This window comes from Pan paniscus, chromosome 19 (genome assembly GCF_029289425.2).
Source record: "Pan paniscus chromosome 19, NHGRI_mPanPan1-v2.0_pri, whole genome shotgun sequence".
Classification (NCBI taxonomy): domain Eukaryota; kingdom Metazoa; phylum Chordata; class Mammalia; order Primates; family Hominidae; genus Pan; species Pan paniscus.
In genome coordinates this window covers 11504438-11527452 of record NC_073268.2, presented here as the reverse complement: position 1 = coordinate 11527452, position 23015 = coordinate 11504438, and the positions used below count along the sequence as shown (strand labels likewise).

General features: G+C 55.9%; 1 protein-coding gene across 1 annotated transcript; it reads left to right on the top strand.

Annotated features, from left to right (window-relative positions):
* Positions 1 to 479: 479 nt before the first annotated feature.
* P2RX1 (purinergic receptor P2X 1) lies at positions 480 to 22946 on the top strand. The gene is made up of 12 exons (XM_003810222.6): positions 480 to 1221; positions 12064 to 12211; positions 12502 to 12573; positions 13032 to 13101; positions 13407 to 13503; positions 13797 to 13877; positions 14085 to 14226; positions 17615 to 17742; positions 18973 to 19063; positions 19448 to 19513; positions 19888 to 19989; positions 20119 to 22946. Exons 1-12 carry the CDS (start codon positions 1085 to 1087, stop codon positions 20182 to 20184), a joined length of 1200 nt encoding a protein of 399 aa, XP_003810270.1. The 5' UTR covers positions 480 to 1084; the 3' UTR covers positions 20185 to 22946.
* The last annotated feature ends 69 nt before the right edge of the window (positions 22947 to 23015 follow it).

Here is a 23015-nt window from a genome sequence, read left to right as displayed (position 1 = left end):
GCCCGAGCTGGGGGTGGGAAGGGAAGGCAGGGACTGCAGAGGTGCTGTGCCCCAAACTCAATGGTGGCCTCCAGTTCTCTGTCCCGTGTTGCTGAGACCCGTCCCCTGTGAGCCTCGACCTAGAAGGAACAGCCCTTATTACCCCAATTTACAGACGAGGAAGCAGGCTCGGAGAGGCAAGGTGACACCCAGCCCCCACAGCCAAGAAGTGGCAGAGCCAGGGATCTCCGAGGTCAGGCTCTCTCGGCTGGTCTTGGGCCCCCCGTGGCACTGGTGACGGATGTGGTGCTGGCCTTGGCTGGGCACCTGCCACCTCTCTCCCTCTGATGGTGGCCCCGGCAGGACAGACGGTGGGAGAGGAGAGGTGGGGGATAGAGATGCCAGCTCAGCACCGAGGTTGACCGGGCACAGGCCAGGCTGGAACTCAGAGCCTCCTTCCTCTCTGCCCTGCTCACTGCAGACCCCCAGGGACGAAGCAGCCAACCCTGGTGGGGGAGGGTGGAGGGTGATGGATGGGGCTGGGGATGGAGGTCTCATTTTGGCAGTGGAGGGGAGTCGCGGGGAGTCCCCTAATCTGAGGAGACTCCAGCTTCCCCCAGGCCCTGGCCAGAGCTCCATCTTGCCAGGTTTTGGGGGGAGGATAACTTGAGGAGTCGACTGAGAGCTTTATCTTTGCCCCTGTGACGGGTGGCCTGTGGTTTCCTGCCAACAACTCCTGTTTCCGGAGGCCCAACAAGGCCCACGCAGAGCCAGGAGGGGCAGTGGGGCTGGGCCTGGGTGGCCCCACCAGCCCCGCCCCGTCTATCTTTGGGAATTTATTTGTCCATGGGCGAGGCTGGCCTGCAGTCTGTTGCCTTCCAGGGGCCAAGAGCTGCTCTGATCACCCAGGGATTCTCTCTCCAACCCAAGTGCCTCCAGCTGACCTCTGGCTCCTGTCCTCTGGCCCCACCTGCACCGCCCTGCTCTTCCTAAGGGGCCAGGAAGCCCCCAGAAGCTCTACCATCGACGTGGGCGGTGGCACCCGGCTCACCCTGAGAGCAGAGGCCGTGCAGGGGGCTCGGTTCTGAGCCCCAGCCGGCCCACCATGGCACGGCGGTTCCAGGAGGAGCTGGCCGCCTTCCTCTTCGAGTATGACACCCCCCGCATGGTGCTGGTGCGTAACAAGAAGGTGGGCGTTATCTTCCGACTGATCCAGCTGGTGGTCCTGGTCTACGTCATCGGGTGAGTCCGGGCGCCTCCCGCTGCCTGCACCAGCCCCTACCCCGGGCCTGTCCTCCAGACTCTGAGATCCCTTGCATGACACCAGCGAGCCCCTCTTCCTCTCCATCCAGGGGAAGGCCTTCCTGGCAAGCCACTGTGCGAGAATAGAAAATCCTGCCAACTCGCTGTTGAGATGGGGACGAGGCCGGAGGGGAAGCCCTGCCCGGGGGCCTTCGGTGAACAGGAGGCAGAGTCTCTGGGTTCTGAGGAGCCGGCTCAGTGTTATGGTTCCTTTGAGTGGTTAGTGGTGTTCAGGGCCAGGGCCCCACCAACCACAGCCACTGAGTCCTCGACCTCTGACCGCCTGCCAAACCAGGCCGCCACTGACACACAGAGGCCATACCCCACACCCGTCACCCCATATGACAAGTTAGAGAGAGACAGACTCTGCTGCCAGCTTCCCTGCCTGAGCGAGGGACATCCAGGGACGTTTGAGGCCCCCGGAGCAGAGAAACCCTCACATTCTGAATACCTGGTACCTTAATGTTGGCATGTCAGGCGGAGGACAGAGATCGGTTCTGGTCCCAGGGATGACAGTTCCTTTCTGGGCATCTCTGGACCTGTCCCACCGGGCTGGGAGTGCAGAATCAGAGGCAGCGTGGGACGCTCCTGCAGTATGGTTGTCTCGGGAGCCAAGACAGGCCTGGCAGAGGCTGGCACACTTGTGAATGTGCATATGGAGCTCTGTGCCTATGTGTCTGGGTGTGTGTCCCTGGGGCTGGGTGCCCACATGTGGGTACGCTTGTGTGTACATATGGCTGTGCCCATGTCTGCCCTGTGGCCAAGTGTCTGGGTGGCCAATGTGTGTCCCCTGTGTGTGGTGCATCTTGTCCACTCACTGACTCTGCAGAGGTCTCCTGGAGGCCCCAGGGCCACTGGAGGGCGTTCAGCCCCTGCTGGGGTCCTAGGGGTGCCCAGTAGCCCCTGCCTGCCTTTGCCATGTGATTCTGAGAGCTCTGCCCTCCCCATTTTTACCATGGTTCCGAACCAGAACTGCTAAATGGAGTCCAGGGCAGGCTGACCCAGGGCCCAAACAAGGACCACGAAGTCCTAGTCCCCCGGAAACTTCTGGCATCCAAAAGAGCCCTCCTTCTGTCCCACCAGTCCCCAAAACCTCAGAGCTGGCCCGGTGGACCCAGGGCCAGACCCCAGCCTTGGCCTCTCCTCTCTCTTGTTCAGAAACTAATTTGACATCTGTGATGTCTGAGCTTGTGAGGGAAACTGAGGCCCAGAGAGGGGCAGTGGGGTTTCCAGGTCCACAGCAAGTCAGCAGCAAACCCAGGGTTGGAGCTGAGCCCTCCTGAGCCCCAGGCCTCTGCTGTGCCTTCTCCTTCCTCACCATCACAGGGGGCTGTGGATCCTTTCTACTGGGCACTGATGGTGGGATGCCAGGTACAGGACGGGCCGGAAGTCCACCCTTAGCATCACTCCTGACCCTCCCTGGGAGAGGCTGTCTGCGCAGGCCCAGCCTACCCTTGCTGGAAGAGGCTGGGGGAAGGCTGTCCTCTCTCTGCCCCTGCGGCTCCCTAGTTCTGCTTTCAGATCTGCAGGTGTGAGGGGCACCAGGTCCCTCCTCTGTGTGTGTCACAGGCTGTCAGCGTTGGAGGGACCCACCCATTCCCAGCCGTAGCCTATGCCCCAAGCTGCTGCCCAGCCGGGAACCTATATCTCCAGTGACGGGGACCTCACTACCGCCCTCCTGCCTGTCTTCCCTCCCAAGACTGTCTAATCAGTTTCCAAATGGATGTGGCCCTTCTCGGTGTCTGTGGGGCTCAGGACCACAGGGATTAGCCAGGATCTCACAGCTTAGTAAGAGACTAACCAGGATTTGAACCCACCTGCATGGCTCCAAAGTCAGCCTTGATATTCTGGAAAGGCAACCTCCTCAGAGAGAGGGCACTGGCCTGCCCACGTCACACAGCAGAGGGTGGAAGGAAGGCAGGGTCCGTCATCACCAGCAACCCCCAGGGCTGCAGGCCCAGGCTTCCAGCTCCTGCTCAGGCTGTGGCGCCTGCTGTCTCTTGCGCCCTCGTCTGGCCACTGCTCAGTACTGCACTGACCTCTCAGCCAGGAACCCACAGCGGCAAACCCAACCCCTGACCCAGCCTGGACTTGGTCTTGGCATCTCCGGACTCAGCTTCCTAACCGGCCTGTGGGGCACGGGTTGCAGGGGACCCCCCGCAAAGTGCACTCAGCTCAGCACTTTGCTGTTTCCTGAGGAGGGCTTTGCTTTCATGTCTGATCCTGTGGGCACTGCCAGGGGATGGAAAGGAGCATGAGAGAAGAGCGAGGCCCCCGTGTCCCAGACACAGGGCAAAGCCTGGGTGGGGGATGGGTGGACACAGAGACAGACCTGGACAGAGGGACAAACGCCGGAGCACAACTCAGACGAAGGGTGGGAGGTCCCGAGACTCAGAGATGGACAGAGTTACTGAGGCTGAGCAGAGAGGCTGAGAAGCCAAGAACACAGACTCAGGAGGAAAACCGAGGCCGTGGTCTCTGCAAGTCATGCTCCCCCAGGAGATCCCAGGCAACTGCAGGCAGTGAGTGGGCCTGAGACCAGAAGGCTGAGCTGAGCTGACCCTCTCCGATCCAGTTAAGATGGTCTCAGTTAAGGCTGGGTGCAGTGGCTCACGCCTGTCATCCCAACACTTTGGGAGGCCGAGGTGGGAGGATCACCTGAGGTCAGGAGTTTGAGATCAGCCTGGCCAACATGGTGAAACCCCGTCTCTACTAAAAATAGAAAAAATTAGCTGGGTGTGGTGGTGCACGCCTGTAATCCCAGCTACTTGGGAGGCTGAGGCAGCAGAATCGCTTGAACCCTGGAGGCGGAGTGGAGCTGAGATTGCCCCATTGCACTCCAGCCTGGTGACAGAGCGAGACTCTATCTCAAAAAAAAAAAAAAAAAAAAAAGATGGTCTCAGTTAGAGCTCTCCCCGAAGAGCTGATGAGCTCTCTGTCCCTGGTGGTGTACAGGCAGTGGGCTGTTATCTGTGACCCAACAGGCCATGCTGGGGCACACTGGGATGGGGTAAGGAGAGGGGTGGTTTTGCTGCAGCACAGAGGAGCTTCTCCAAGGATTTGTGAATGTTGCTTGGGGAGGAAGCCAGGGAGGCCTTCCTGGAGGAGGTGACACACTGATGGAACCAGCCATAAGCAAAGACCTGGGGGCTGTGGGCTGGGCTGGTCTGCTCTCAGCTTTCTCTCCAATCCCTCTGGGTCTCTTCTCAACTAAGTCCTCACTCATCCCCTGCGCCTCCACACAGACCTCTTGAAATCACATGTTCTGAGATCTCCAAGTGGAGATCAGAGTGCACCAATCAGGGAGAAGGATGGATAGAAGTTATTGGGGGGAGAAACACATCCGGGGACCGTTTCTGTAGCATCTTCTCCATGCCTGGTGCTGTGCCGGGGAACAGAGGTGGGACATGGAATGGAGAGAGGGAGAGGGAGGAACTGAGGGTGAATTAGCCAGACTCCTTTGGTTCCTGTGAGAAAAGTCCAATCAAACAGATTTAAAAGGAAGGGTGGGCCGGGCGCGGTGGCTCACGCCTGTAATCCCAGCACTCTGGGAGGCTAAGGCGGGTGGATCACTTGAGGTCAGGAGTTTGAGACCAGCCTGGCCAACATGGTGAAAACCCATCTCTACTAAAAATACAAAAATTAGCTGGGTGTGGTGGCGCATGCCTGTAATCCCAGCTACTCGGGAGGCTGAAGCAGGAGAATCGATTGAACCTGGGGGGCAGAGATGGCAGTGAGCCGAGATCGCACCACTGCACTCCAGCCTGGGCAACAGAGTGAGACTCCGTCTCAAAAAAAATAATAAAAAAACAAACAAATAAATGAATACATAAATAAAAGGAAGGGTGGGGGGATCCGGTGGTTTATGTAACTGAAAAACCAGTGCGGGTTTCAGGCCCGGCTGGATCCTCCAGGATGAAGACACAGGAGGAGTAAGGTTTAGAGGGGAAAGGGGATGAGGAATTCCCGCGGGTCCAGTCTTGGTTCTCAAAAGAAGCTGCCCATGACCTATCTCCCTTTCCTGGCTCTTCTTTCCTCTGTGGAGGCTTCATTCTCAGGCAAGTTCTCTGTCTTCACACTGGGGAAATGGCCACCAGCAGCTCCAAGCTGACATCTCACCAGTTTAGCCACTCCCGAGGCACAAGAGTGGCTCCTTCTCCAGAGCTCCAGCAAAAGTCTCAGGTTCAATTCTTATTGGCCGGGGTTGGGTCCCGTGCCCACCCCAGAACCAATCAATCATTGCAGTCAAGGAAACGGAATGCCCTGATTGGAGGAGCCTGGTTGCGTGCCCACCCCTTCCAGGCTCTCCTGTCGGGACACAGTGTGAACCAAGGTCTTGGGGCCGGAGAGGAATAGAGAAGGTGTCACTGGGACTAGGCTGAAGGGGCCATAAAAGGAGCCCAAGGGAGAGGCTGTGAAAGGGAGAGCAGGGGCGATGGCGAAGGCCTTTGAACACCAGGCTGTGGCGCCCGGATTTCTTCTGCAGGCAGAAGGGAGCCAAGAAAGGATGTCTAGCAGGGGAGGGCCTGGAGCAGGCAGGGGTGGGCGTGGGGGCCGGAGGCAGGACAGCTGTGAAGAGGCCGCAGGGATGGGAAGGGGGGACGGGGCTGGACCCAAGGCAGAGGCAGTGAGCACGGGTGACAGATGTCGTCACCCCGGCAGGCCTCACGCCTGGGGCGGCCCCTGCTCAGCTTCTGCCCATTGTTGCCGCAGCACGTAACACCTGGCACAGCCAGAGCTTCCGACGTCTCAAGAGAAGTGGGAAGTGAGATTTATGCATGAAAGAAACCGCTTGGTTTTTAGAGATTGGTGACGTATTCAAAAAAAAAAAAAAAGAAAGAAAGAAAGAAAAACAGACCGGGTGCCATGGTGCACGCCTGTAAACCCAGCACTTTGGGAGGCCAAAGTGAGCGGATCACTTGAGCTCAGGGGTCCAAGACCAGCCTGGCCAACACAGCGAGGCCCTGTATCTAAAAAAAAAAAAAAAAATTACCCGGGTGTGGTGGCGCGTGCCTGTAGTCAGTCCCAGCTACTCAGGAGGCTGAGGTGGGAGGATCACCTGAGCCTGGAAAGTTGAGGCTGCAGTGAGCCACGACTGCACCAGTGCACTCCAGCCTGGAGGACAGAGTGACACCCTGTCTCAAAAATAAATAAAGAACAATAAAAATAAAATAATTGAAAACACAAATGGTTGGCCTGAGATTCAATTCCACATTCAGTTAGTCATTCTACACACAGTGTTTATTGAGCTCCTATTATGTGCCAAGCACTCTTCTAGACACTAAAAATACAGAAGTGAACAAAACAAACCAAGATCCTGCACTCAAGGAACTTAACCCAGATGCCCCTCGACTTGTCTACGGGTTGCATGGGGGCCTCAGGGTGGGCCCCAGTTCTGAGCACATTCCCTCCCAGGCCTGGAGTCTGCTCATGCCCCTCCCCAAGGCTGCTGCTCCCTGACAGCACACGCCCCATCTGGTCAACTCCTGCCTGTGGCCCATGGCCATACCCTGTGTCCCACCAGCCACCTGGCCGGTCCTCCCAACCCATGCCAGAGCTGCCCCCGCACCTGTCCCAGCTCCTCCAGTGTCTCAGCCTTCCCACAACCAGCCCTTCTGGGCCCTTACATGAAAGCCGAGGGAGGACCAGAAGGACGGGGGGACCCAATGAATGTGGGGGCATGATGGGGAGGGTGGCTGTGAGGATGCTGCCTGGGTGTTGAGCCTGGGTGATAGGGTGAGGACAACACCATTCTCCATGACGAGGACACAGGGGAACAAGTTCTAAAGGGAGATGAAGAGTTCAGGTTGATCCAGTTGAATTTCTGTCTGTAGAGTGGTTAATGCTTGGCACAAAATAGATTTCGTAGGCTGGGCACAGTGGCTCACGCCTGTAATCCCAGCACTTTGGGAGGCAGAGGTGGGTGGATCACCTGAGGTCAGGGGTTCAGGACCAGCCTGGCCAACATGGTGAAGCCCCGTCTATACTAAAAATACAAAAATTAGCCAGGCGTGTTGGTGTGCGCCTGTAATCCCAGCTCCTCAGGAGGCTGAGGCAGGAAAATCGCTTGAATCCGGGAGGCAGAGGATGCAGTGAGCCTAGATCGCCTCATTGCACTCCAGTCTGGGAGACAGAGCGAGACTCCATCTCAAAAAAAAAAAAAAAAAAAGAATTTATCAGGACATCACCACGTTGTAAATTGAGGAGCATCTGGACTTAGCGTGGTTTGACTTAGGATTTTTTTACTTTATGGTGGGTTTATTGGGGGTATTAAGAGCCTTTTTGACTCAGGATGGGTTCATCAGGTTATAGCCCCATCGTCATTTGAGCAGCATCTGTGTAAGACCCTTGGGTGCGAGATTTTTGTTTGTTTTGTTCACTTTTGTGTTTGTTTTGTTCAACAGTGTTTGGCGCATGAATAGGGGCTGGATAAATACGTGTTTGTTTTTGTTTTTTAGTAGAGACAGGGTGTTACTATGTTGCCCAGGCTGGTCTCTAACTCCTGGCCTCAGGTGATCCTCCCCTCTCAGCCTCCCAAAGTGCTAGAATTGCAGGCCTGAGCCACCACACCTGGCTCATGTTTGTTGAATGATTGAATGTGTGGAATTGAATCTCAGGGGAGAGTGCAGTCTGGAGATAGAATTCTGGGGACACGGCGTGTCTGAGGCAGCTCACTCAGGGAATGGGGGCAGATCAACATTGAAAGAGGAATTTGTGAAGGAGGAACGGAGAACAGTGAAAATGGGAGGTTTTCATTATATGTGCCCACTGAGTGCCAGGCACTGTGCTAATTTCCTTAAGAAGAACTCATAGAGGCCGGGCGCGGTGGCTCCCGCCTGTAATCCCAGCACCTTGGGAGGCTGAGGCGGGCGGATCACGAGGTCAGGAGTTCCAGACCAGCCTGACCAACATGGAGAAACCCTCTCTCTACTAAAAATAAAAAAAATTAGCCGGGCATGGTGGGGCGCGCCCGTAGTCCCAGCTACTCGGGAGGTTGAGGTGGGAGAATTGCTTGAACCCGGGAGGTGGAGGTTGCAGTGAGCCAAGATCGTGCCACCGCACTCCAGCCTGGGCAACAGACTGAGACTCCATCTCAAAAAATAAAGAACTCATAGAAGCTTCCCCCAAACACTTACCTAGATGCTTCCGTCTCCTGGGGCCCAGGCTGAGTTTGTAGCAGAGCCTCACTAAACACTTAATGAATAAGCAGCGCCTTTGAGGTAGGTGGCGTCACCTCTGTTTTATTGAGAAAACCAGGGCTCAGAGAGGTGTAGTCTCTAGCCTGAAGCCACACAGCTGGGGAGCAGCAGGGCTGGCACCTGACCCTCAGCCACTCCACCCTGTGGCCTCTTCCTTGAGAAGGCCATTGGAGAGCCCCAGGATGGGGGATTGCTGATGATGAGGTAGAAAGCATGGTGAGGGTTATTTCTGGAAGGGGAGAGGCTTCTGAAGATGCCTGTGTCTGACATCAGGCCCTCTTGGTTGTCTTCCCAGGGTGGTGACAATAAGGCCAGATCAAGGCATGGCTTTGGAGGAGCGGGCCTGGCACCATAGTCATTCTATTATTATTTTTTGTTTTTTTGAGACGGAGTCTCACTCTTGTCACCTAGGCTGGGGTGCAGAGTGCAATCTTGGCTCACTGCAACCTCCGCCTCTGAGGTTCAAGTGAGTCTCTGCCTCAGCCTCCCAAATAGCGGGATTACAGGTGCCCGCCACCACCATGCCCGGCTAATTTTTGTATTTTTAGTAGAGTTGGGGTTTCACCATGTTGGCCAAGCTGGTCTTGAACTCCTGACCTCAGGTGATCCACCTGCCTTGGCCTCCCAAAGTGCTGAGATTACAGGCATGAGCCACCGCGCCCAGCCCATAGTCATTCTATTATCACCAGAGTTGAGGTCATGAATGCCAGATCTGACTGACCTTTCCCTTCGACCTCAAGACCGGCAGCTCCAAGGTGCATCAGCCCCAGCTTGTGGGCTCCAGGTGGCTCTGTTTCCCCTCTGTGCTCTGCCTCCTGGGAGACACGCCGAAGCCAGTGTTGCTCAGTGGAGGTGGGCTGAGTCCTGGGCTGGGTGCCTCAAGCGTGGGGACACTTGAGACCGCCACTCCTGCAGGCCTCAGCTTCCCTGTCTCTTGGGAAAAGGTAGAAAGTTGGTCTTGGGCAAAGATAGAAACGTTGCTAAGCTGTTGGGGCTGAAGGTGCCGAGAGGGAGGTCAGTGGCCTGTCCTGCAGAGGGGCTCAGGACAAGGAGAAACTCCTCCTCCCCCCTGCATCAGCTCCTTGTGGCTTGGACACAGAACCAGAGGCCCTCCTGGAGGAAGGGGCCCAAGGAGGCCAGTGGGGGGATGGGCGATGCTCTTGCTCTCCCTGATGGGGCTGGAGGCAGCGTGACAGACTCAGGACACTGAGGATCAGAGGCCTTTGTCATGCCTCCACCTGTTGCTATCTGGGACCTGCAGGGGACAGCAGTGACCAAGCTTAGGCTTCGGGAGCATGTGACTTGGCCCCAGTGCCAAGGTGAGAGGGGGCTTAGAGAAGAGGTGGGTGGGCCATGAGAAGAAAGAAGAGGACATTGGTGGGTGGCCTCCCTGGGGCCTGCAGCAGGGAGAGAGGTGACTCTGGGACTAAGAGGCCTGGAGAGTTCTGTTACCAGATCTGAGCCCTGGGGGAAGGAGCAGGGAGTCCATTGCTTTGAGCTCCCCTTGGACAGGTGAGCTCGGGGTAGGGTAAGGAGTGGAGGGGGATGACACATCTGGCCACAGGTGCACTCACAGATTGCCCTGCAAGTATACAGCCACACACCCCATACCCCAACACACACACACACACACACACACACACACACACACACACGTTACCCTGAATCTCCACAAAGAGTCTTTCCTCGAGGAACGGGCCACAGCCTGGAGAGGAGTGTTATCCAGGACTATTTCATTTGCAAGCAACAGAAACCAAATCCAAACTGGCTTAAACAAAGGAAGGACATTTATTGGTTTACGTAACTGAAAAGTCCAGAAGTAGATTTTTGAACTGTGCTTCAGGTATGGCTGAATCCAGGTGCTCAAACAACATTGTCAGGATTCTGCCCCTCTCTATCTCCTGGCCTGGCTTTCCTCTAGGAGAGCTTCATTGTCAGGATTGCTCTCTCCAGAAGGTCGCAAAGATGACTACCATAGTTTTCGTCTTGCAGCCACTCTGCTTTGCCACTCAATAGACAGGATGTTTCTTTCCTGGCAATTCCCAGAAAAGTCCTGGCCTCATTGCTGAAACTCCTCAGGCCATGTGCGTGTCCTTAGACCCGTCACTGTTACTAGGGGGATGGAACAGTGATTGGCAAGCCTTGGTTATCCGCCCAACTCCTGGGGCTAAGAGGGAGGTTAGCCCCATGGAACCTTCCAGACTGAAAGTGGAGAATCCAAAGGAACGGGACAGCTCAATGCTGGGAAGGCAAGGCCAGAATTTCCCAAGAAAACTGGAAGACCTCCCGACTGAGCCACTCCCACGGTGCCTCGACCGAGGGGCTGGATGCTGCAAGCCCTCCAGAGGACCACCTCCCTGCTCCGTTTTCCTCGCTGTCTCCCAGGGGGTCCCAGCATGGCTGGATCATAATAACAACGAATGTCTATACTGCATTTATTCTGTGCCATCCCCCTTCTGAGTGTTTCTACATGTATGAACTCACTCACTTGATCACTACAAGAAGTACCATCGTTGGCCGGGTGCGGTGGCTCATGCCTGTAATCCCAGCACTTTGGGAGCCCGAGGCGGGCGGATCGCTAGGTCAAGAGATCGAGAACATGCTGGCCAACATGGTGAAACCCCATCTCTACTAAAAATACAAAAAATTAGCTGGGTGTGGTGGCGCATGCCTGTAATCCCAGCTACTCAGGAGGCTGAGACAGGAGAATCGCTTGAACCCGGGTGTAGGAGGTTGCAGTGAGCCGAGCTGGCGCCGCTGTACTCCAGTCTGGGTGACAGAGCGAGACTCCGTCTCAAAAAAAAAAGAAGTACCGTTATTATTCCTATTTTATAGATGAGAAAACTGAGGCACAGGGGGATTGAATAGCTTACCCCAAATCCCACAGTAAGTATGGAGCTGGGATTTAGACCCAGGCTGTTAGGCATTGAAGACCATATTCTCAGCCTTCGTGCTCTGCTGAGACCTCTGGAAGGAGGAGCACCCTGGGAAGGATTGGGGTCCAAGAGGCTTGGCCTCCAGGCCCCAGCAAACTCTATTCTTGGAAAAGGATTGGAAAGAGTATTTGAATTAGCAGTTTCTTTCTTTCTTTCTTTCTTTCTTTTTTTTTTTTTTTTTTTTAGACAGAATTTTGCTCTTGTCGCCCAGGCTGGAGTGCAATAGCGCGATCTCGGCTCACTGCAACCTCCGGCTCCTGGGTTCAAGCGATTCTCCTGCCTCAGCCTCCCAGGTAGCTGGGATTACAGGCACCCACCACCATGCCAAGCTAATTTTTGTATTTTTAGTAGAGACAGGTTTCATCATGTTGGCCAAGCTGGTCTCAAATTCCTGACCTCAGGTGATCCACCCGCCTCGGCCTCCCAAAATGCTGGGATGACACGCCCGTCCTGAATTAGCATTTTCATAGTGAAAAGCACCGTGGAACTTCAGGCCCAGGCCAGCAGGGGGAGGCAGGGGAGGCTGTCCTGCCTCTAGCCCAAGACAGGAGCTTTAGGAGCAGATGGTGGCTCAGAAGCACATCTGGGGAGGGCGCGGGAAAGCGTGTGCCACAACCACAACTCCCCCTCTGTCCCCACCCGCACAGGTGGGTGTTTCTCTACGAGAAGGGCTACCAGACCTCGAGCGGCCTCATCAGCAGTGTCTCTGTGAAACTCAAGGGCCTGGCCGTGACCCAGCTCCCTGGCCTCGGCCCCCAGGTCTGGGACGTGGCTGACTACGTCTTCCCAGCCCAGGTGAGCTGGCTCAGGGCTGCACCTTCCCCTCACAGGGCCTGTCTCAGAGTTGGGTGGGACTCTGTCCCACGTCCCTGTGGGACCAGCCCAGCTCCTCTTTCTCTCTGGACCTCTGTGAATGCCGGGCAGAAGCAGCCTGGTGATATCACCCCATGTTGGTGGCAGGGGGTGTGGTGGCTGCTGCATGTCCTGTGGGCTCTAGGGGCCTCTGCTGGGGCAGCGGTGGGGCCCTTGGGGCTCTTCTCCCAGCTCCCAGCCCACCCCACCCTCCCCCTGCCCCTCACTTCTAGGGGGACAACTCCTTCGTGGTCATGACCAATTTCATCGTGACCCCGAAGCAGACTCAAGGCTACTGCGCAGAGGTGAGGACTTCTGCCCGCCAGCCCCCTTCTGGGACTCACAGGGGGAAATGACGTGCAGAGAAAGTCTCCAGGGGCACTGGAGAGGAAGCCAGAGAGGCTTCCTGCAGGGGCCATAGTGATGGAAATTTGGGCGCATATTCACACACAGCAACTGTCAACCCTTGCAGAGCTGAGCCTTCCCGCCCAGCACACGGTGTACCAGGCAGGGTGCCGAGACTTGGTGCCCACCCCCACCGCCCAGCTGACATTGGCAGTGGGCAGCTGGGCATGATCCCGGGGGGCGCCTCGGCAGAGCAGTGTGGGGGGAAATGGGGGAAGGAGGCTGTGAGCAGGCGTCACTCCAGAGAGGTCTGAGACTCTGCCCCACGCTCTCCCTAGGGCCCTGGGGGGTGGGGAGAAGGGCTCTTCTCAGGACCCCACCCAAGGGGCCTGGGGCCAGCAGCTTTCGCCTCCCCCAGCACCCAGAAGGGGGCATATGCAAGGAAGACAGTGGCTGTACCCCTGGGAAGGCCAAGAGGAAGGCCCAAGGTAAGGTCAGCCTCCTCCTGTCCCTCCACAGTCCCCCGGCTGCGGGCCCTGGCGTCCCGCAGGCCCAGCTTGGTGCTGACCTGCCTCTCTTCACATCCCTCCCGCCGAGGCGGCCTCCGGGAGGGACTCCCTCCTGCCGTCTCCCCTCCTCCCCCCGGGCTTGGCCTGCCCGTCCGGGACCCAGCCACGTTTCTGTCCTCGGCTCCTTTGCTTGAGTGGCCCATCACTGGGAGCTCCTAGAGAAGGGGTCTGGGGCGGCCTCCTCTGTCTAGTGCAGGCCCCCAGGGGTTTCCCTCTGGCTCCAGGCATCCGCACGGGCAAGTGTGTGGCCTTCAACGACACTGTGAAGACCTGTGAGATCTTTGGCTGGTGCCCCGTGGAGGTGGATGACGACATCCCGCGGTAACACTCTGACCTTCCAGGGAGCTAAGAACAGGGTCCCAGGCCAGACAGAGGGGGGCCTGGGTCTAGAAGAGATCTTTACCCCTTTTTCTGACCCCGCCCTCACCCCATCCGCGCAGCCCAGGCTGAAGATTCCCCTGGGTCCCGGCCACGCTACACACCCACCCCTCCGCCGGCCCAGGGCTGCAGGCGGGTCCCGGAGGCTCGGCCCACCCCCTGCTATGCCAAGCTCTGTGTGGGACACACAGGGGGCCTCCTGGGGAGGGGCGGTGAGTGCGTGTGGTGTCCTCCAGCCCTGCCCTTCTCCGAGAGGCCGAGAACTTCACTCTTTTCATCAAGAACAGCATCAGCTTTCCACGCTTCAAGGTCAACAGGTGCGTGGGAAATTCGGGCAGAAATGCAGGCAGCTGGCCGGGGCTAGTCCGGCAGCTCTCAGCTGTCTCTGTCTCCCTCCATTCCTGCTGGCGTGGAAGGAATCAAAGGGGCAATGTGGAGCCTGTGAGGGGTCCCCAGGCTTTGGGGCGTGGTGGGCACCCTCCCGGATGACACACAGCTGCTGTCAACACCTTCCACCCCCATAGGCGCAACCTGGTGGAGGAGGTGAATGCTGCCTACATGAAGACCTGCCTCTTTCACAAGACCCTGCACCCCCTGTGCCCAGTCTTCCAGCTTGGCTACGTGGTGCAAGAGTCAGGCCAGAACTTCAGCACCCTGGCTGAGAAGGTATGGGGCATGGTGCCAGGCAGGTGGGGAGGGCTGGGCGGCAGGATCCTGATAAAGGCTTTTTAGGCCCAGTTCATCTTCCCAAGTCTCCTCGGTGAGGGCTGAGTATATGTATGGGTCTGTCCCCTGATACTGGGGCCCCCTGAGTGTCAGATCCATGTCTTCAGCAGGTCCTGGCATGGAACTGGCACGAAGGAGGTGCCCAGAATGAACGGATGTGGGCAGACCTTGTCATCTGGATGTTTGTTGATGCCCTGCTTTAAAAAAAAAAAAAAAAAAAAAACTAGATAAAAGCAGCTTGGTCAGGTGCGGTGGGTCGTGCCTATAATCCCAGCACTTTGTGAGTCAGAGGCGGGTGGATCACTTGAGATCAAGAGTTTGAGATTAGTCTGGCCAACATGGTGAAATCTCCTTCTCTACTAAAAATACAAAAATTAGCCAGGCATGGTGACGCGCACCTGTAATCCCAGCTACTAGGGAGGCTGAGGCAGGAGAATCACTTGAACCCGGGAGGCAGAGGTTGCAGTGAGCTAAGATTGCGCCACTGCACTCCAGCCTGGGCAATGGAGCAAGATTCCATCTCAAAAAAAAAAACAAAAACAAAAACAAAAATTGGCCGGGCACAGTGGCTCACGCCTGTAATCCCAGCACTTTGGGAGGCCACGGTGGGCGGATCACCTGAGGTCAGGAGTTCGAGACCAGCCTGACCAGTATGGTGAAACCCCGTGTCTACTAAAAATACCAAAAAATTAGCCAGGCATCGTGGCATGCGCCTGTAATCCCAGCTACTTGGGAGGCTGAGACCGGAGAATCGCTTGAACCTGGGAGACAGAGGTTGCAGTGAGCTGAGATCACGCCACTGCACTCCAGACTGGGGGACAGAGCAAGACTCTGTCAAAAAAAAAAAAAAAATACAAAAATTATCTGGGTGTGGTGGCAGGCGCCTGTAATCCCAGCTACTCAGGAGGCTGATGCAGGAGAATCGCTTGAACCCGGGAGGCGGAGGTTGCAGTGAGCCGAGATCGCGCCACTGCACTAGTCTAGCCCAGGCGACAGAATGACTCCGTCTCAAAAAAAAAAAAAAAGGCAGCTTGAATCCTATAGCCTATGGCCCTGAGAAATCCTGTGCCCTGGGATCCTCGCAGTCACCTGGGATTCCGAAGAAGCAGTCCCTATGAGCACAGAACTAGCTGACCGGGTTCAAATCCCAGCTCTGCCCCAAACGAGCAGTATGAACTCAGACAAGTCTCTTAACTTCAGTGGGTGTGAGTTTTTGGACCCACCGAGGGGGGGCAATAATGGTGCCAGTCTCGTGGGGTCATCCCAAGGGTCAAGTGAGTTGACGCGGTGTGCCTGGCGTGCCTCGCTGCCTGGTGCGTGGGAAGCCTATACACCTGGCAGCACGTGTCCCTTATTAGTCCTGCCCTTGCAGTTGCCTGTTCAGGAACGAAATCAATCCCTTTTCTGTGATGTTACCAAAATAACCCACTCACGACACATTTGTCTGTCTACAAGGGAGGTCAGCAAACTTTTTTTTCAAGGGCCAGATAGTAACTATTTTCAGCTTTGCCAGCTATATGGGCTCCGTGCCAACTACCCAAGTCAGCTGTGGAAGGGCAAGGGCAGCCACAGACAGTATGTGAACAGTGGACCTGGCCATGATCAGGCCCATGGGCCTCAGTTTCCTGACCCCTGGAGGGGGTTGATGCCGGAGCAACACACATGCAGAATGTTAGACCTCCCTGTTCCTAAAAATCTCCCTGTCAGGGCTGGACGCGGTGGCACACACCTGTAATCCCAGCACTTTGGGAGGCCAAGGCGGGCGGATCACGAGGTCAGGAGATTGAGACCATCCTGGCTAACACGGTGAAACCCCGTCTCTACTAAAAATATAAAAAATTAGCCGGGCGTGGTGGCGGGCACCTGTAATCTCAGCTACTCAGGAGGCTGAGGCAGGAGAATCGCTTGAACCTGGGAGGCAGAGGTTGCAGTGAGCCGAGATCGTGCCACTGCACTCCAGTCTGGGTGACAGAGCAAGACTCCATCTCACAAAAAAGAAAAAAAAAAAATCTCCCTGCCATCTTCAACTGGGAACTTCTCAGTAACTAGGCTCCTGGCAAGTTTCCCAGCTCTCTGTCCCCTTCTCTGACCACCTTCCAGCTCTTCTCCTGTTGCTCAGCCTATCCCCACCTGTCCCATTACTCGCCTCGCCCAGAGGAGCTTCGCTTTCTCCAATGTTTTCTTCCCAATCCAGGTCTTCACAGATTCCTTCTTTAATTAATGCAGTAATTGTCTGCTTGCCTCCCACACTGTGACCTGTGCCAGGAACTCAGGAGTTGGTGATGAATGACACAGATAGCTTCGTCCTCCTGGAGCTTACAGTCTTGGAGGAGATGGGTTAATACATAATCACACTAAATAAACTTATGATTATAAAGCGAGAAATGCTCCCAAAGAAAACACACGAGTGAAACAGAAGGGAATAACAAGGACATATCTGGGTTACAAGAGCAGGGCGAAAATAAATAAATAAATAAATAAGAAATGGTCAGAGAGCTGGAGTGTGGAGGGTAATGGGAGGGAAGGCCAGTGAGGGTGACAGGACCTCTACCCCAAAACAGTTTCTCAGTATCTTTTCTTAAATAAAAAATGTCCAGTTTTTTTTGTTGTTGTTGATTTGTTGAGACAGAGGCTTGCTCTGTTGCCCAGGCTGGAGTGCAGTGGCGTGATCTCGGCTCACTGCTACCTCTGTCTCTCGGGTTCAAACGATTCTCCTGCCTCAGCCTCCCAAGTAGCTGGGATTAAAGGCGCCCGCCACCATGCCCAGCTAATTTTTGTATTTTTTAGTAGAGACGGGGTTTCATCACGTTGGTCAGGCTGGTCTCGAACTCCTGATCTCAAGTGATCTGCCCACCTCAGCCTCCCAAAATGCTAGGATTACAGGTGCGAGCCACCACGCCCGGCTCCAAAATGTTCTGTTCTTGAGAGAGTGCGTGTACCAGCTGTGAGATGGGCTTTGTTTGTTTGTTTGTTTGTTTGTTTTTGTTTTTGAGACAGAGTCTGGCTCTGCACCCAGGCTAGAGTGCAGTGGTGGGATCTCGGCTCACTGCAACCTCCGCCTCCCAGGTTCAAGTGATTCCCCTACCTCAGCCTCCCAAGTAGTTGGTATTACAGGCGTGCGCCACCACACCTGGCTAATTTTTGTATTTTTAGTAGAGATGGGTTTTCACCCTGTTGACCAGACTGGTCTTGAACTCCTGGCCTCAGGTGATCCACCCGCCTCTGCCTCCCAAAGTGCTGGGATTACAGGTGTGAGCCACTGCGCCCGGCTGAGACAGGGGTTTTTGATCCTGAAATCCCAGATCTTAACTACTTGTGTCCCTGGCAGGGTGGAGTGGTTGGCATCACCATCGACTGGCACTGTGACCTGGACTGGCATGTACGGCACTGCAGACCCATCTATGAGTTCCATGGGCTGTACGAAGAGAAAAATCTCTCCCCAGGCTTCAACTTCAGGTGTCTGCCAGGCCCCCAGCAGCACATTCTTCCTTGTGGTCCTGCAGGCTTTTCTACTCCCAGAACACTTCAGGCCTGAGAAAGTGTCCCCAGAGGGGAGCAGAGGGTCCTGGGCAGCTCTCATTCTGCCTGGGTGGCCATGCAGGAAGCCAGCAGGGAGAAAGATATTGAAGCCTCAAATCCCCCGTCCCTGGGTCTCAGACCCCTTCAGGCCCACCTGGCCAGGACTAGCTGGGGAAATTGCTGACATTGGGAGATGGGGCAATGGCTAAGCACAGCAGCCCACACCTGCAATCAAGGCATCTTGGGAGGCTGAGGTGGGATTGCTTTGAGACCAGGAATCTGAGGCTGCAGTGAGTTGTGATTACACTACTGCACTCCAGCCTGGGTGACAGAATGAGACCCCATCTCTTTTTTTTGTTTGTTTGTTTGCTTGAGGCAAAGTCTCTCTCTGTCCCCCAGGCTGGAGTGCAGTGGCGCAATCTCGGCTCACTGCAACCTCCGCCTCCCGGGTTCACGCCATTCTCCTGCCTCAGCCTCCCGAGTAGCTGGAACTACAGGTGCCCGCCACCGCGCCTGGCTAATTTTTTGTGTTTTTGGTAGAGACGGGGTTTCACCGTGTTAGCCAGGATGGTCTTGATCTCCTGACCTCGTGATCCGCCCGCCTCAGCCTCCCAAAGTGCTGGGATTACAGGCGTGAGCCACCGGGCCTGGCCGAGACCCCATCTCTTGCAAACAAACAAAAAAGAGTTGGGGCCAGGCACGGTGGTCACGCCTGTAATCCCAGCACTTTGGGAGGCCAAGGCGGGCAGATCATGAGGTCAAGAGATCGAGACCATCCTGGCTAACACGGTGAAACCCCATCTCTACTAAAACAAAAATTAGCTGGGCGTGGTGGCACACGCCTGTAGTCCCAGCTACTCGGGAGGCTGAGGCAGGAGAATCGCTTGAACCCGGGAGGTGGAGGTTGCAGTGAACCGAGATCGTGCCACTGCACTCCAGCCTGGCGACAGAGCGAGACTCCGTCTCACAAAAAAAAAAAAAAGAAAAAGGAGTTGGGGCAAGAGTTGAGTACAACTTTCCCAGAATGAGGCCTGGGATCCTGCCCGGTGTTGGGGATGGGGCTGTATTCAGAGACCACTAAATCTCCTGTATCCCTGATGCGCTAAGAACTCCAGACCCAAGACAGTCCCCTCCATCACCCTCCTGCCACCTCATCCCTTCCCCAAGGTTTGCCAGGCACTTTGTGGAGAACGGGACCAACTACCGTCACCTCTTCAAGGTGTTTGGGATTCGCTTTGACATCCTGGTGGACGGCAAGGTGAGTGTCCAGTGTGAGGGTGGTGGCAGCTGAGACACATTCTCAGCTCCTGTGAGTACCTTTGGGCGTCTACAGTTATAGACAACCAGAAGTTGGGTGGGTTCATTCAGCAGTTTTACTTCTAATAACAGATGGGCATGGGGCATGTCCAGGGCAGGGCTTTGCAACTTGTGGCCATGCCTCCCCACAGTCTCCTTGCGCTCAGGGAGGCAGAGCCAAGGTCAAAACCCAGGTCTACTGACCAGCAGTTGGTGGCCCATGTAGAGTCCGAGGTGGGGACAGTTCACAGCCGAGGGTGGGGAAGTCCCCTTGTCCCAGGTCCGGCCTTTTCCAGCTGGGCCCCTTCCGACGGTTAGCCCTTCTCTCCCTGGGTCCTGCCACCAGGCCGGGAAGTTTGACATCATCCCTACAATGACCACCATCGGCTCTGGAATTGGCATCTTTGGGGTGGTAAGTGCTGGGGTCACCGGCTCACTGTGCTGGGGTTGGCCCCTCCTCTTCCACAATTCAGTAGCAGCAAGACGTCCCTCACCCTAAAACTTGACCCTAACTGTCTATCATTTTTGAGCCAGCAGCTGCCCATCCCACCACCTACAGTAGATCTAAGAAAACCAAGGCCCAGAGCTGGGGCAGGACAGAGTTGGGGTGGAACCATCTTGGTCCCCTGAGAGTCCTGCAGGGCCTCATCCACCCTCCAGGAAACTGGCCTCCAGTGAGGTCAGATCCAGCCAGGGCCTCACCACCAGGGACTGAGGTGGGATGTGGAGGGCTCTGTACCCACCCCCGGATTCCCACGCTGTCTCCGTGCCCTTCCCTGACCCCAGGCCACAGTTCTCTGTGACCTGCTGCTGCTTCACATCCTGCCTAAGAGGCACTACTACAAGCAGAAGAAGTTCAAGTACGCTGAGGACATGGGGCCAGGGGCGGTAAGAGAACCCCCCGAGCCAGGCCCTTCGAAGGCCTCCGGTGCTTGTGTCTGTGTTGGGGTGGGGGGCGTGGGCAGCTGCTTCCCCAGCACTGACTTGTATCCCCCAACCCTTGCACCATGTACACAGGCTGAGCGTGACCTCGCAGCTACCAGCTCCACCCTGGGCCTGCAGGAGAACATGAGGACATCCTGATGCTCGGGCCCCAACTCCTGACTGGGTGCAGCGTGAGGCTTCAGCCTGGAGCCCTGGTGGGTCCCAGCCAGGGCAGAGGGGCCTCCCCAGGAAGTCTCCTACCCTCTCAGCCAGGCAGAGAGCAGTTTGCCAGAAGCTCAGGGTGCATAGTAGGAGAGACCTGTGCAAATCTGAGCTCTGGCTCTGACCCCACACACCCTGAGGGAGCCCTACCCTAGCCTCAGCCGCTCCTGGTGGGGAATGGCTGGGGCTGGGCAGGACCCTCCCACACACCTGCACCCTAGCTTTGTGCTTCTCTCTCCGGACTCTCATTATCCAACCCGCTGCCTCCATTTCTCTAGATCTGTGCTCTCCAATGTGGCAGTCAGTAACCATAGGTGACTAAATTAAACTAAAATAAAATAGAATGAAACACAAAATTCAATTCCTCAGCTGAACTAGCCACATTTCAACTGCTCAGTAGATACGTGTGGTTAGTGGCTGCCATACTGGACAGCTCGGGGCATTTTCACTGTCAAAGAAAGTTCTATTAGACAGCCCTGCTTGAGCCCTGTTTCTTCCTGGCCTTCGGTTTCCCTGGGGAACTTATCGACAATGCAAGCTCCTGGGCCCACCCCCAGACCTCCTGAACCAAAAGCTCCAGGGCTGGCCGTATGATCTGTGTGGATGGCAAACTCCCCAGGCCATTCTGGGACCTAAGTTTAAGAAGTGCTGTCCTCGAACTTTCTGACTCTAAGCTCCTGAGCGGGAGTCAGACTTAGCCCTGAGCCTGCACTTCCTGTTCAGGTATAGACACTGAACAGGGTCTCAAACACCTTCAGCATGTGTGTTGTGTGCTCACATGCCACACAGTGTCTCATGCACACAACCCAGTGTACACACCACCTACGTGCACACAGCATCCTTCCACACTGTGTATGTGAACAGCTTGGGCCCTGCAAACACAACCATCTACACACATCTACACCCCCAAGCACACACACACATGGTCTGTGCCATGTCACCTCCATAGGGAAAGGCTTCTCTCCAAGTGTGCCAGGCCAGGACAGCCCTCCCAGCCATGAATCCTTACTCAGCTACCTCGGGTTGGGGTGGGAGCCCCAGCCAAATCCTGGGCTCCCTGCCTGTGGCTCAGCCCCAGCTCCCAAGGCCTGCCTGGCTCTGTCTGAACAGAAGGTCTGGGGGAAGCGAGGGGTGGAGTACAATAAAGGGAATGAGGACAAACCTCTGCCGTCCGTGCTTTCTTTCCAGACCTCTCTGAAACACAGTGTGCCCGTCTGTGAAATGTGGGGCTGAGCTGGGCAATCTCTGAGATCCCTCTGGATCTGCCGGTGGGGACCAGTGAGCTGAATCATACGCCCTGAGCCCAGCAGGGTCAGCGCTGGGTGGAGAGGTCAGCTCACCTCTGTCCATGGGTTGCCATCTTGGCACAGCCCTGAACATTGGCACTCTTCCCAACCCTCCACGGCTGGGAGAGGCCTGGCAGTGGCACAAGTAGAGAACCCCGGGAGTGGCCTCGTGAAACAGTGGGGAGGAAGGGGCTGGCTGTGCCAGGAGGGAGATCTGGCGGAATCCCAAAGAGGGGAGGAGGGACTTGACTGAGGCTGTGTGGAGGGCCCTGCTGTGGGCATGACTTCAGGCCTGGATTTACAGCCAGGTAGGATCTCTGGGCAGCATCCCCCACCCAGTCACCATGCTCTGTCTAGACCAGTGCCGTCCCATAGAACCTTCTGGAATGATGGAAATATTCTCTATCTATGCTGTCCAATAGGGTACCCAAAAGCCACAGGTGGCCTCGGTGGAAATATGCAGCCAAGGAAATGAAATTCGTATTTTATTTACTTTTAATTAATTAATCAATATATTTTTTTTTGAGATGGAATTTTGCTCTGTCGCCCAGGCTGGAGTGCAGTGGCACGATCTCGGATCACTGCAGCCTCCAGCCCCTGAGCTCAAGCAATTCTCCTGCCTCAGCCTCCCAAGTAGCTAGGATTACAGGTGCCCGCCACCACGCCTTGCTAAATTTTTTTTGTATTTTTAGTAGAGATGGGGTTTCACCATGTTGGTTGGCCAGGCTGGTCTCAAACTCCTGACCTCAGGTGATCCGCCTGCCTCGGCCTTCCAAAGTGCTGGGATTACAGGCGGGAGCCACCATGACTGCCCAATTTACTTTTAATTAATTTAAATAGTTACATGTGACTAGTGGCTACCAGACTGGACAACACAGGCCAGCCCCTGCCATCTCCCTCAGGGCCTTGGCCTTCTGCCCTCTTCCCCAACCAAGACCTATCATTTAGATTTTATAAGACTGGAACTTCCCCTTCTGCCCCCCCTTCTTTCTCCAGACACACCTGCTTTTGCACTTTCTGCCCCCTTCCCTTCCAAGTGAGCAGAAAAGGGTCCCTCCTCTGTATTCAGCCTCACCACCCAGCCCAGAGGCTGCCCAGCAGAAGCCACCTCCATTCTCCTACCCCTACATCTGTCCCCCTCTTCTGCCTCCTCCTGGCCCAGGTTCCCCAGCAGCTCTGCCCCTCTCCCCTCACTGCAACCCTTCCAGAAAGACCAGTCCACACTTCCCTCTGCAATTGGCCTCCACCCCAACCACTTCTCCTAGGTGCCCTTGCCAAGGTCACTGGCAGTGTCCTGGTTGCCAAGTCTAAGCAGACACTTGGGCCCCATATCCTGCTTGGCCTGACAGCTTCTCACATTGTTGTCCAAGCCTTCCTTGTCGAAAGATTTCCTTCCAGCAGCTCCTAGGACACACCCTTTCCTGACTTCCCAGCCTGTCTGGTGTGCAAGGAAAAGACAGGTTTCAATTGCAGCTCTGCCAC

Bases quoted from the DNA above. Each gene is read 5' to 3' on its own strand.
- P2RX1 (XM_003810222.6), top strand. From the start codon at position 1,085: ATGGCACGGCGGTTCCAGGAGGAGCTGGCCGCCTTCCTCTTCGAGTAT. The intron at 13,504-13,796 runs GTAACACTCTGA...GGTGTCCTCCAG, and splicing joins GTGGATGACGACATCCCGCG to CCCTGCCCTTCTCCGAGAGG. The intron at 13,878-14,084 runs GTGCGTGGGAAA...CCACCCCCATAG, and splicing joins CCACGCTTCAAGGTCAACAG to GCGCAACCTGGTGGAGGAGG.